Source organism: Oncorhynchus gorbuscha, linkage group LG16, assembly GCF_021184085.1.
Source record: "Oncorhynchus gorbuscha isolate QuinsamMale2020 ecotype Even-year linkage group LG16, OgorEven_v1.0, whole genome shotgun sequence".
NCBI classification, from domain to species: Eukaryota; Metazoa; Chordata; class Actinopteri; order Salmoniformes; family Salmonidae; genus Oncorhynchus; species Oncorhynchus gorbuscha.
The window spans coordinates 76,940,685-76,953,560 of record NC_060188.1 but is presented as its reverse complement, the minus strand read 5'-3'; the positions used below and the strand labels follow the sequence as shown (position 1 = coordinate 76,953,560).

At 47.4% G+C, this 12,876-nt stretch overlaps 1 protein-coding gene across 3 annotated transcripts in view; it reads right to left on the bottom strand.

Moving 5' to 3' along the window:
* The window catches only part of LOC123999098 (PDZ and LIM domain protein 5-like), a 144,920-nt gene that overhangs the window by 80,327 nt on the left and 51,717 nt on the right, over window positions 1-12,876 (bottom strand). For all 3 annotated transcript variants that reach the window (XM_046304509.1, XM_046304511.1, XM_046304510.1), the window contains exon 3: window positions 2,451-2,602. In XM_046304509.1, coding sequence (XP_046160465.1) covers window positions 2,451-2,602 — 152 coding nt within the window. The remainder of the gene's footprint in view (window positions 1-2,450; window positions 2,603-12,876) is intronic.

The window sequence follows — 12,876 nt, the reverse complement described above, 5'->3', positions numbered from 1 at the left end:
TACGTTAACTAGCAGAGCACCCCGTACAGTAGAACCCACAGGAAGGAGTCATACAGCAGTCTGTAGCAGCACTTCTGTCGTTGCATTACGTTAACTAGCAGAGCACCCCGTACAGTAGAACCCACAGGAAGGAGTCATACAGCAGTCTGTAGCAGCACTTCTGTCGTTGCATTACGTTAACTAGCAGAGTACCCCGTACAGTAGAACCCACAGGAAGGAGTCATACAGCAGTCTGTAGCAGCACTTCTGTCGTTGCATTACGTTAACTAGCAGAGTACCCCGTACAGTAGAACCCACAGGAAGGAGTCATACAGCAGTCTGTAGCAGCACTCAGTTCTACTCTGTGTTGTTAAACTACTGCTGTTTGATTCGTAGATTTTTATTCCCATTAACTGTTAAAGAAAATACAGATCACTAAAGGACAAGAACATTACTTATATCTAAACTAATAACACTACGACTAAAGAAAAATATGACTATTTTAAAAATTATAAGAAAGTGAAAATAAATCATATAAAAAAAATCATAATATTAATTCCAAACATTCAAGAACAATGTGTGTGTGTGTTTGTATGTGTGTGTGTGTGTCTTCACAGTCCACGTTATTCCTTGAGGTGTTGTTTTATCCGTTTTCGTAAAATGGATTTTATTGTTTGCCTGAGTTACCTGAGGTGGAAGAGAATTCCATGTAGTTGTTGCTTTATGTAGTACTATGTGTCTCCAAGCCTCTGTTCTGGACTTGGGGGCTCTGAAAAGACCCCAGATTGTGTGTCTTGTTGGGTTTTGAGCTGTATGTTAAGTGGCTGAACAGATAAGACAATACTAATTATAATGGTTGAATGGCCTAAGTAGCAGTTCATTCTTAAAAGAAACACATTTGTTCAAAACTGTTCAACTGTTGTCTTTCACACTTTGTGTTAACTACTCACTACATTTTATGCACAGCAATGCTAACTACCTGTATCTTATCCTTTCAGAATTAGATTCATTCTCTGATCCTTTGGGTGGACATCATGTCAATTCATGCTGCAAGAGCTCTGATAGGTTGGAGGACATCCTCCAGAAGGAGTCATAATTACTGTATAAGTCTATGGAAGGGGGTGAGAACCACGAGCCTCCTAGGTTTTGTATTGAAGTCAATGTACCCAGAGGAGTATGGAAGCTAGCTAGCTGTCTTCCGGCTACACCATGGTGCTACCGCACAGAATGGTGTTAAGGTGTTTTAGTCAATTATTTGGTGATGTGAATATATTTAGCATAGTTTTATCTAAAAAGTAAAACATTTTAATGTTTCACTATTTTAAGTTTGGTCCCCCCTTTCCTCCTCTGAGGCATGTTTGTTCTAAAAAGCATATTCCTGGACTCCTGAGTGGCGCAGCGGTCTAAGGCACTGCATCTCAGTGCTTGAGGCTTCACTACAGGCTCGGGTTTGATCCCAGGCTGTGTCACAACTGGCTTCTGGGTTAAGCGGGTGGGTGTTAAGAAGAGGTTTGGCGGGTCATGTTTCAAGAGACACGTGAATCGACCTTTGCCTCTCCTTAGTCTGTTGGGGAGTTACAGTGATGAGACAAGATCGCAATTGGATATCACGAAAAAGGGGGTAAAATACGAATAATTATATAAAATAAAGAGTATATTCCTATCTATATTCCTATTTTCCAATGCATGATAGAAAGTAAAAAACGTAGCGCCGATATTATAGGTCATATCTTTCGAATGCTAAGGGCTAGAATCAAGCTGTGTTCTCTGAGGAAAAGAGGGAGACTTGGCTACGTTGACTACAGAACATGGCTATGAAATGCAGTATGGAAAGTGGGAGGGTTGAGCGGGATAATAAATTCAAAGACAGACTACTTTTCTATACTGAAAGAAGAGAAGAACATAGCTAGACTTTTGTTTCACTATTAAACTCAATGTCATTGTTTCTAATTTCATGAAGCAGCTTGTGTTTCTTAACCAGCAAGAGGGTAGCTAACTAGAATGCTGGTGGTGACGAGTTAGCTACGGGGAAGCAAGAGAATCGACTGTGCAACATGTATAATCGGAGGCGGAGCTAGAGCCGAGCCTGTCTGCCCACACTCATCACTTGCTCCTCCGCAGCTCACCAGCTGATGTAGGCTGAGTGCCAGGTGTGGCTTGTCCTTCCCACTGCTGAAGAGAACTGCGCTGTGCATCTGTGCTGCTCATACTAATTGTCCTTATCACTGAACATCTCTCAATCTCTCCAAAAACTATTTTCCAGTACAGATTTTCGTCACAGAGATCATTTTGTCTCATTTTAGTCAATTGAAATTAAAAACAATTTCCATTTAGTTATATTTTTTCTGTAAATATTTAGTCAGTCGTCAATTGCCATTGAAAAATTGGTCTTTGATAAATATTTTTGTCACAATTTTTGATAAGGAAATGAACACTGGTGTGTGTGTATGAGTTTGTGCACTGCCTCTTACTTCTGCAGGGTGAGGTTGAGGTTGTCAGTGCAGGCTTTGATCTTGTTCTGGGCCTCCAGGTGGTTCATGCCGTTGGTGGCGATTCCGTCGATAGACAGAACTACATCTCCCACACTCATTTTGGCTTTGGCTGCTTTGCCCCCATCGGTCAGCTGTAAAGACACACAAAACCAAACATACAGGTTGAAATAAAACTAAAATAAACATATACTGTACGCTTGCATTCATTTACTATAACACTATAAAATTACAGTAGTCCGTCACTATCCCAGGACTGGGAAATTCTATGCTATATTGAGCATAGCTTAGTGTATTTAACCTCCATGCCCTGGAGACTCCCAGTGCCTACTGTATCAGACTCTAAAGACTTAAAACAACTTTCTTAAACAAACATTCAGTATAAATGAATTCATTTCAAACTGTGCATTCAACTCTATTTGTTCAGCTCTCTTACCACAGAACATCTGACAAAGGGCTAAGAAGGCCTGATCAACCCTGCAAAGCAAACCCTGTGAATAAAAACTGGTAATGATCGATGTGAAATTATGAAACTACGCAATAAAATATTCATTTATTATTGTATATTGTCCAAGCAGCACTGTCTTCTCTCCCGGTTCCGGTTCCGGTTGGAGCGAGTGGTCGCATCTGCACGTCGCTCCAACGGGTAGTATAACTTTTTCATTATATTTCATTATATCACAACGGTTTGATTTGTCTTATCTTAGCAAATTCTTCTCAGCTAGCTACATAGCCGTCTTTGTATCAAAGATAATTGCGTAATTATCGTATTTCGCCGTCCTAACGTAGTCTTCACTAGCCAGCTAGCTAACGTCCACTGATTAGCTGCACTGGAGAAACTGTTACACTCAACTGAACGACTTGATTTGTTTAGTGTTAGCTAGCTACATAGCTGTCTTTGCTGTCTTCGTATCATCGTATCCAAGATAATTGTGTTGTTTAGGTTTAGAGTGTGTAGTCTTAGAGTGATTATCTTAATTTACCGAGGTTAGCTAGCCAGCTATTTGTCGTCCTTAACGTAGGTGACTCTGCTAGCTAGCCAACAGCTAGCCAACGCTAGCCAACGTCTTCTGTATAGAACTCAACTACCCGGTCGCATTCACAGGTTGTATCACATTTTCACTTCATTTTCATTACAGTACAACGGTTTGATTTGTTTGATCGTAGCTAGCTACTTAGCTAGCTACATAGCCGTCTTTGTATCAAAGATAATTGTGTAGTCTAGAGCGATTTTCTAGGTTCGCTAGCCATCTATTGTCGTTCTTTTAACGCAACGTAACGTAAACAACACTGCTAGCTAGCCTGCTAGCCCCCGAATAGCAACACTGCAGAAACTATTACACTCAACGGAACGACTTGATTAGTGTAGTGTCAACAACGCAGCCACTGCCAGCTAGCCTACTTCAGCAGTACTGTATCATTTTAATCATTTTAGTCAATAAGATTCTTGCTACGTAGCTTAACTTTCTGAACATTCGAGACGTGTAGTCCACTTGTCATTCCAATCTCCTTTGCATTAGCGTAGCCTCTTCTGTAGCCTGTCAACTATGTGTCGGTTTATCCCTGTTCTCTCCTCTCTGCACAGACCATACAAACGCTCCTCACCGCGTGGCCGCGGCCACCCTACTTTGGTGGTCCCAGCGCGCACGACCCACGTGGAGTTCCAGGTCTCCGGTAGCCTCTGGAACTGCCAATCTGCGGTCAACAAGGCAGAGTTCATCTCAGCCTATGCCTCCCTCCAGTCCCTCGACTTCTTGGCCCTGACGGAAACATGGATCACCACAGACAACACTGCTACTCCTACTGCTCTCTCTTCGTCCGCCCACGTGTTCTCGCACACCCCGAGAGCGTCTGGTCAGCGGGGTGGTGGCACCGGGATCCTCATCTCTCCCAAGTGGTCATTCTCTCTTTCTCCCCTTACCCATCTGTCTATCGCCTCCTTTGAATTCCATGCTGTCACAGTTACTAGCCCTTTCAAGCTTAACATCCTTATCATTTATCGCCCTCCAGGTTCCCTCGGAGAGTTCATCAATGAGCTTGATGCCTTGATAAGCTCCTTTCCTGAGGACGGCTCACCTCTCACAGTTCTGGGCGACTTTAACCTCCCCACGTCTACCTTTGACTCTTTCCTCTCTGCCTCCTTCTTTCCACTCCTCTCCTCTTTTGACCTCACCCTCTCACCTTCCCCCCTACTCACAAGGCAGGCAATACGCTCGACCTCATCTTTACTAGATGCTGTTCTTCCACTAACCTCATTGCAACTCCCCTCCAAGTCTCCGACCACTGCCTTGTATCCTTTTCCCTCTCGCTCTCATCCAACACCTCCCACACTGCCCCTACTCGGATGGTATCGCGCCGTCCCAACCTTCGCTCTCTCTCCCCCGCTACTCTCTCCTCTTCCATCCTATCATCTCTTCCCTCCGCTCAAACCTTCTCCCACCTATCTCCTGATTCTGCCTCCTCAACCCTCCTCTCCTCCCTCTCTGCATCCCTTGACTCTCTATGTCCCCTATCCTCCAGGCCGGCTCGGTCCTCCCCTCCCGCTCCGTGGCTCGATGACTCATTGCGAGCTCACAGAACAGGGCTCCGGGCAGCCGAGCGGAAATGGAGGAAAACTCGCCTCCCTGCGGACCTGGCATCCTTTCACTCCCTCCTCTCTACATTTTCCTCCTCTGTCTCTGCTGCTAAAGCCACTTTCTACCACGCTAAATTCCAAGCTGCTGCCTCTAACCCTAGGAAGCTCTTTGCCACCTTCTCCTCTCTCCTGAATCCTCCGCCCCCTCCCCCCTCCTCCCTCTCTGCAGATGACTTCGTCAACCATTTTGAAAAGAAGGTCGACGACATCCGATCCTCGTTTGCTAAGTCAAACGACACTGCTGGTTCTGCTCACACTGCCCTACCCTGTGCTCTGACCTCTTTCTCCCCTCTCTCTCAGATGAAATCTCGCGTCTTGTGACGGCCGGCCGCCCAACAACCTGCCCGCTTGACCCTATCCCCTCCTCTCTTCTCCAGACCATTTCCGGAGACCTTCTCCCTTACCTCACCTCGCTCATCAACTCATCCCTGACCGTTGGCTACGTCCCTTCCGTCTTCAAGAGAGCGAGAGTTGCACCCCTTCTGAAAAAACCTACACTCGATCCCTCCGATGTCAACAATTACAGACCAGTATCCCTTCTTTCTTTTCTCTCCAAAACTCTTGAACGTGCTGTCCTTGGCCAGCTCTCCCGCTATCTCTCTCTGAATGACCTTCTTGATCCAAATCAGTCAGGTTTCAAGACTAGTCATTCAACTGAGACTGCTCTCCTCTGTATCACGGAGGCGCTCCGCACTGCTAAAGCTAACTCTCTCTCCTCTGCTCTCATCCTTCTAGATCTATCGGCTGCCTTCGATACTGTGAACCATCAGATCCTCCTCTCCACCCTCTCCGAGTTGGGCATCTCCGGCGCGGCCCACGCTTGGATTGCGTCCTACCTGACAGGTCGCTCCTACCAGGTGGCGTGGCGAGAATCTGTCTCCTCACCACGCGCTCTCACCACTGGTGTCCCCCAGGGCTCTGTTCTTGGCCCTCTCCTATTCTCGCTATACACCAAGTCACTTGGCTCTGTCATAACCTCACATGGTCTCTCTTATCATTGCTATGCAGACGACACACAATTAATCTTCTCCTTTCCCCCTTCTGATGACCAGGTGGCGAATCGCATCTCTGCATGTCTGGCAGACATATCAGTGTGGATGACGGATCACCACCTCAAGCTGAACCTCGGCAAGACGGAGCTGCTCTTCCTCCCGGGGAAGGACTGCCCGTTCCATGATCTCGCCATCACGGTTGACAACTCCATTGTGTCCTCCTCCCAGAGCGCCAAGAACCTTGGCGTGATCCTGGACAACACCCTGTCGTTCTCAACTAACATCAAGGCGGTGGCCCGTTCCTGTAGGTTCATGCTCTACAACATCCGCAGAGTACGACCCTGCCTCACACAGGAAGCGGCGCAGGTCCTAATCCAGGCACTTGTCATCTCCCGTCTGGATTACTGCAACTCGCTGTTGGCTGGGCTCCCTGCCTGTGCCATTAAACCCCTTCAACTCATCCAGAACGCCGCAGCCCGTCTGGTGTTCAACCTTCCCAAGTTCTCTCACGTCACCCCGCTCCTCCGTTCTCTCCACTGGCTTCCAGTTGAAGCTCGCATCCGCTACAAGACCATGGTGCTTGCCTACGGAGCTGTGAGGGGAACGGCACCTCAGTACCTCCAGGCTCTGATCAGGCCCTACACCCAAACAAGGGCACTGCGTTCATCCACCTCTGGCCTGCTCGCCTCCCTACCACTGAGGAAGTACAGCTCCCGCTCAGCCCAGTCAAAACTGTTCGCTGCCCTGGCCCCCCAATGGTGGAACAAACTCCCTCACGACGCCAGGACAGCGGAGTCAATCACCACCTTCCGGAGACACCTGAAACCCCACCTCTTTAAGGAATACCTAGGATAGGTTAAGTAATCCCTCTCACCCCACCCCCCCTAAGTTTTAGATGCACTATTGTTAAGTGACTGTCCCACTGGATGTCATAAGGTGAATGCACCAATTTGTAAGTCGCTCTGGATAAGAGCGTCTGCTAAATGACTTAAATGTAAATGTAATGTAACCTTGGTTATGTACCACAGGCCTTTTCTCTCTCTTTATGATGCTGTCCACTTATCAGCTGGGCCCAAAATAGACCAAGCAAACTCTCCTGAGACACACAGTCAGACAGACAGACAGGTCCTTTACACATGATGTGTGTACAGTCAGAGAGACAGACATGCCCTCTACATATGCTGTGTGTGCAGTCGGTCAGACAGACAGACAGGCCCTTTACACACGCTGTGTGTACAGTCAGAGAGACAGAAAGACAGGCCCTCTACACATGCTGTGAATACAGACAGACAGGCCCTCTACACATGCTGTGAATACAGACAGACAGGCCCTCTACACACGCTGTGTGTACAGTCAGTCAGACATACAGACAGGCCCTTTACACATGCTGTGTGTACAGTCAGAGAGACAGAAAGACAGGCCCTCTACAGATGCTGTGAATACAAACAGACAGGCCCTCTTCACATGCTGTGTGTACAGTCAGTCAGACATACACAGGCCCTCTACACATGCTGTGAATACAGACAGGCCCTCTACACATGCTGTGAATACAGACAGACAGGCCCTCTACACATGCTGTGAATACAGACAGACAGGCCCTCTACACATGCTGTGAATATAGACAGACAGGCCCTCTACACATGCTGTGAATACAGACAGACAGGCCCTCTACACATGCTGTGAATACAGACAGACAGGCCCACTACACATGCTGTGTGTGCAGTCAGACAGACAGACAGACGGACAGACAGACAGACAGACAGACAGACAGACAGACAGACAGACAGACAGACAGACAGACAGACAGACAGACAGACAGACAGACAGACAGACAGACAGACAGACAGACTCTGGAGGTGGATGTGACAGACAGACAGACAGACAGACAGACAGACAGACAGACAGACAGACAGACAGACAGACAGACAGACAGACAGACAGACAGACAGACAGACAGACAGACAGACAGACAGACAGACAGACAGACAGACAGACAGACAGACAGACAGACAGGCCCTCTACACATGCTGTGAATACGGACAGACAGGCCCACTACACATGCTGTGTGTGCAGTCAGACAGAGTGACAGACAGGGCCTCTTTGATCTGATAAGGAGGGAAGCATGTCATATATCTGTCCGGACAGCTAATGATTTGACTATCTAGATCCTAGGTGGCATGTATGTCTCTGACTTCTAAATCAAACAGTGGATTGAAGTAGAACACATTCCAACACTTTTCCACTAGGGACTAATGCACTCTATGTTCTTCTAACCCCCTTGGCTTTGATTTAGAAAGAAAGGTATCCCCAAGGCAAAGACAGGCCGAGGGCCATATGTTACCCATAACCTTTGATTAGAGGTGCTTATGATGAAGATTTTCCCATGACGTTACCATCTCCTGACAAAGCTCCAGTTTACTGTAATGGCCTAAAACATTGGTGTAACGGCCCAAAGCAGGGGTGTAACGGCCTAAAGCATGGGTGTAACAGCCTAAAGCAGGGGTGTAACGGCCCAAAGCAGAGGTGAAACGGCCCAAAGCAGGGGTGTAACGGCCCAAACCAGGGGTGTAACGGCCCAAACCAGGGGTGTAACGGCTCAAACCAGGGGTAAAACGGCCCAAACCAGGGGTGTAACGGCCCAAACCAGGGGTGTAACGGCCCAAACCAGGGGTGTAACGGCCTAAAGCAGGGGTGTAACGGCCTAAAGCAGGGGTGTAACGGCCTAAAGCATGGGTGTAACGGCCCAAAGCATGGGTGTAACGGCCTAAATCTGGGGTGTAACGGCCTAAAGCAGGGGTGTAACGGCCTAAATCAGGGGTGTAACGGCCTAAAGCAGGGGTGTAACGGCCTAAAGCATGGGTGTAACGGCCTAAAGCAGGGGTGTAACGGCCCATAGCAGGGGTGTAACGGCCCAAAGCAGGGGTGTAACGGCCCAAAGCAGGGGTGTAACGGCCCAAAGCAGGGGTGTAACGGCCTAAAGCAGGGGTGTAACGGCCCAAAGCATGGGTGTAACGGACCAAAGCATGGGTGTAACGGCCTAAAGCAGGGGTGTAACGGCCCAAAGCATGGGTGTTACGGCCCAAAGCAGGGGTGTAACGGCCCAAAGCAGGGGTGAAACGGCCTAAAGCATGGGTGTAACGGCCTAAAGCATGGGTGTAACGGCCTAAAGCAGGGGTGTAACGGCCTAAAGCAGGGGTGTAACGGCCTAAAGCAGGGGTGTAACGGCCTAAAGCAGGAGTGTAACGGCCTAAAGCAGGGGTGTAACGGCCTAAAGCAGGGGTGTAACGGCCTAAAGCAGGAGTGTAACGGCCCAACGCAGGGGTGTAACGGCCCAAAGCAGGGGTGTAACGGCCCAAAGCAGGGGTGTAACGGCCTAAAGCAGGGGTGTAACGGCCTAAAGCATGGGTGTAACTGCCTAAAGCAGGGGTGTAACGGTCTAAAGCAGGGCTGTAACGGCCCAAAGCAGGGGTGTAACGGCCCAAAGCAGGGGTGTAACGGCCCAAAGCAGGGGTGTAACGGCCTAAAGCAGGTGTGTAATGGCCTAAAGCAGTGGTGTAACGGCCCAACGCAGGGGTGTAACGGCCTAAAGCAGAGGACCGCACATAAACTCAGCAAAAAAAGAAATGGCCCTTTTTCAGGACCCTGTCTTTCAAAGATAATTCATAAAAATCCAAATAACTTCACAGATTTTCATTGTAAAGGGTGTAAACACTGTTTCCCATGCTTGTTCAATGAATCATAAACAATTAATGAACATGCACCTGTGGTAGGCAATTAAGTTCACAGTTATGAAAGCTTAGGACACTAGAGGCCTTTCTACTGATTCTGAAAAACACCAAAATAAAAATGCCCAGGGTCCCTGTTAATCTGTGTGAACGTGCCTTAGGCATGCTGCAAGGAGGCATGAGGACTGCAGATGTGGCCAGGGCAATAAATTGCAATGTCCGTACTGTGAAACGCCTAAGACAGCACTACAGCTGATCATCCTCGCAGTGGCAGACCACATGTAACAACACCTGCACAGGATAGGTACATCCGAACATCACACCTGTGGGAAAGGTACAGGATGGCAAAAACAACTGTCCGGGAACGCACAATTTCTCCATCAGTAACTCAGATAGGCTGAAAGAGGCTGGACTTGAGGGCTTGTAGCCCTTTTGTAAGGCAGGTCCTCACCAGACATCACCGGCAACAACATCTCCTATGGGCACAAACCCACCGTCGCTGGACCAGACAGGACTGGCAAAAAGTGCTCTTCACTGACGAGTCGCGGTTTTGTCTCACCAGGGGTGATGGTCGGATTCGCGTTTATTGTCGAAGGTATGAGCGTTACACCGAGGCCTGCACTCTGGAGCAGGATTGATTTGGAGGTGGAGGGTCGGTTATCATCGGACTGAGCTTGTTGTCATTGCAGGAAATCTCAACGCTGTGCGTTACAGGGAAGACATCCTCCTCCCTCATGTGGTACCCTTCCTGCAGGCTCATCCTGACATGACCCTCCAGCATGACAATGCCACCAGCCATATTGCTCGCTCTGTGCGTGATTTCCTGCAGGACAGGAATGTTTAGGACCTGTTGGATTGGAGGGTGAGAGCTAGGGCCATTCTCCCCAGAAATGTCTGGGAACTTGCAGGTACCTTGGTGGAAGAGTGGGGTAACATCTCACAGCAAGAACTGGCAAATCTTTTGCAGTCCATGAGAAGGAGATGCACTGCAGTACTTAATGCAGCTGGTGGCCACACCAGATACTGACTGTTATTTTTTATTTTGACCCCCCTTTGTTCTTGGCCGTAGTTTGCCCAACCCTGGCCTTAAGGCTAGCCATATGACTGTATTATCTAATGTATTCTATCTATGGTCAAGGTCAGACTGAGGTAGACAGTAATCTACTAGATCCCTTGATCCTCTGTGTCTGCTATGTACTGAGAAAAAATTGTATTAAATCCTACTGTTTGCTTGATCAGATCACCAGTGATAAGTTGTGATGTAGGGCCTGAGAAACGATGAGGAGGGATGTTGCTCTTGGAGGAAGGATGTGATTTTATCTGAGCTCCAGTAATGACTTTAGCTGACTGCCTGGTCTGTTGTGTTGTGAAGGAGAGGAGAGGAATTGCTGGGGGACATAGAAACGGGTACAGTAGATCATAGTTTCAGTCTGTGTTGTTATCTATGAAAGTACAAAGCGATAAGCAGTAATCGGCTGAAGTCACCTTAGATCTATGTTCATTATGATGAGGGCCTGCGGGGAAGGTTTCAGAAGTGCAGACTATTTAGAACAGGAACAGAGATTTTAAATACATTTTGTGTTTAAAATAAAATCTCAGTCATGATATACAGTAGCTTAAGAGTTTTAGGACTTACAGTAAATTGTAAACTATAAAAACTATTAAACTACTAAATAATGTACATTCCTGACAAATGCAACACCTTTTCCCTTCCCTTTACTATCCATTAGACCCTAATACACAGCAAACTCACAAGAGTAAACTACCACCCGTTTGTCTGACCCAGCCGACCGGTCAGCCTGAAGCTGTATGCTGGCGCTAACACAGTAACACAGGATATGTCCTGACCGGAAGCAGCCTGACGAAACCACGACAACGGCGATGACTATCTCCCAGGTGTGACACGAGCCTGCCTGGCGTTCAGCTCGTCAATCACTCAACACTCCCCCTGTACACTCAACACTTCCCGTGTACACTCAACACTTCCCCTGTACACTCAACACCTGTGGAGACATTACACTGGACCAAACAGAGCTCAGAACCACCTGCTCAGAACCACCTGCATCCATAAAATAACATGGGTAGCTTTATTATGCAAGGAACCTCACCTCTCACAGTTATGTTATATGGGTCTAAATTCCTGTGGTTTAGAAGGCACACCAATGCTAGACATACATTGAGTGCACAAAACATAAGGAACACCTTCCTAATATTAAGTTGCACCCCCTTTTGCTCTGAGAACAGGGCATGGACTCTATGAGGTGTCGAAAGCGTTCCACAGGGATGCTGGCCCAAGTTGACTCTAATGCTTCCCACAGTTGTGTCAAGTTGGGTGGATGTCCTTTGGGTGGTGGACCATTCTTGATACACACTGGAAACTGTTTAGCGTAAAAAACAGCAGAGTTGCAATTCTTGACACAAACCGGTGTGCCTGGAACCTACTGTCTCCTCACCTTCATCTACACTGATTGTAGTGGATTTAACAGGTGACCAGGTCAATAAATCGTTCTACATGGAATGACCTTGTCAGTCTATGTCATGGAAAGAGCATAATGATTTGTACACTCAGTGTATTAAACTTCTTACGGCTAGGGGGCACTATTTTCACGTTCAGATGAAAAGTGTGCCCAAAGTAAACTGCATGCTAACCAGGCCCAGAAGCTAGGATATGCATGTAATTTGTATATTTGGATAGGAAACACTTTAAAGTTTCGAAAACTGTTATAATGATGTCTGTGAGTATAACATAACTTATTTGCCAGGCGAAACCCCGGTCACTCTCTTTTCAATGGGTTTTCTATATGGATCTAGGAACTTGCTTGCAGTTCCTAGATGTCAACAGTCTTTAGAAATTGGTTGATGTTTTTCCTTTGAGAAATGAAGAAGTAGGGCTGTTCAGAACGAGGGTCGAGTATATTGTACTGTTGTGGTTGGGATGCGCGACCTGAAAGCTCACTCCACTTTGTTTTCGTCCGGTATTGAACACAGTTTATCCCGTCTTAAATTTGATCGATTATTTATGTTTAAAAATACCTAAAGTTGGATTAGGAAAGTTG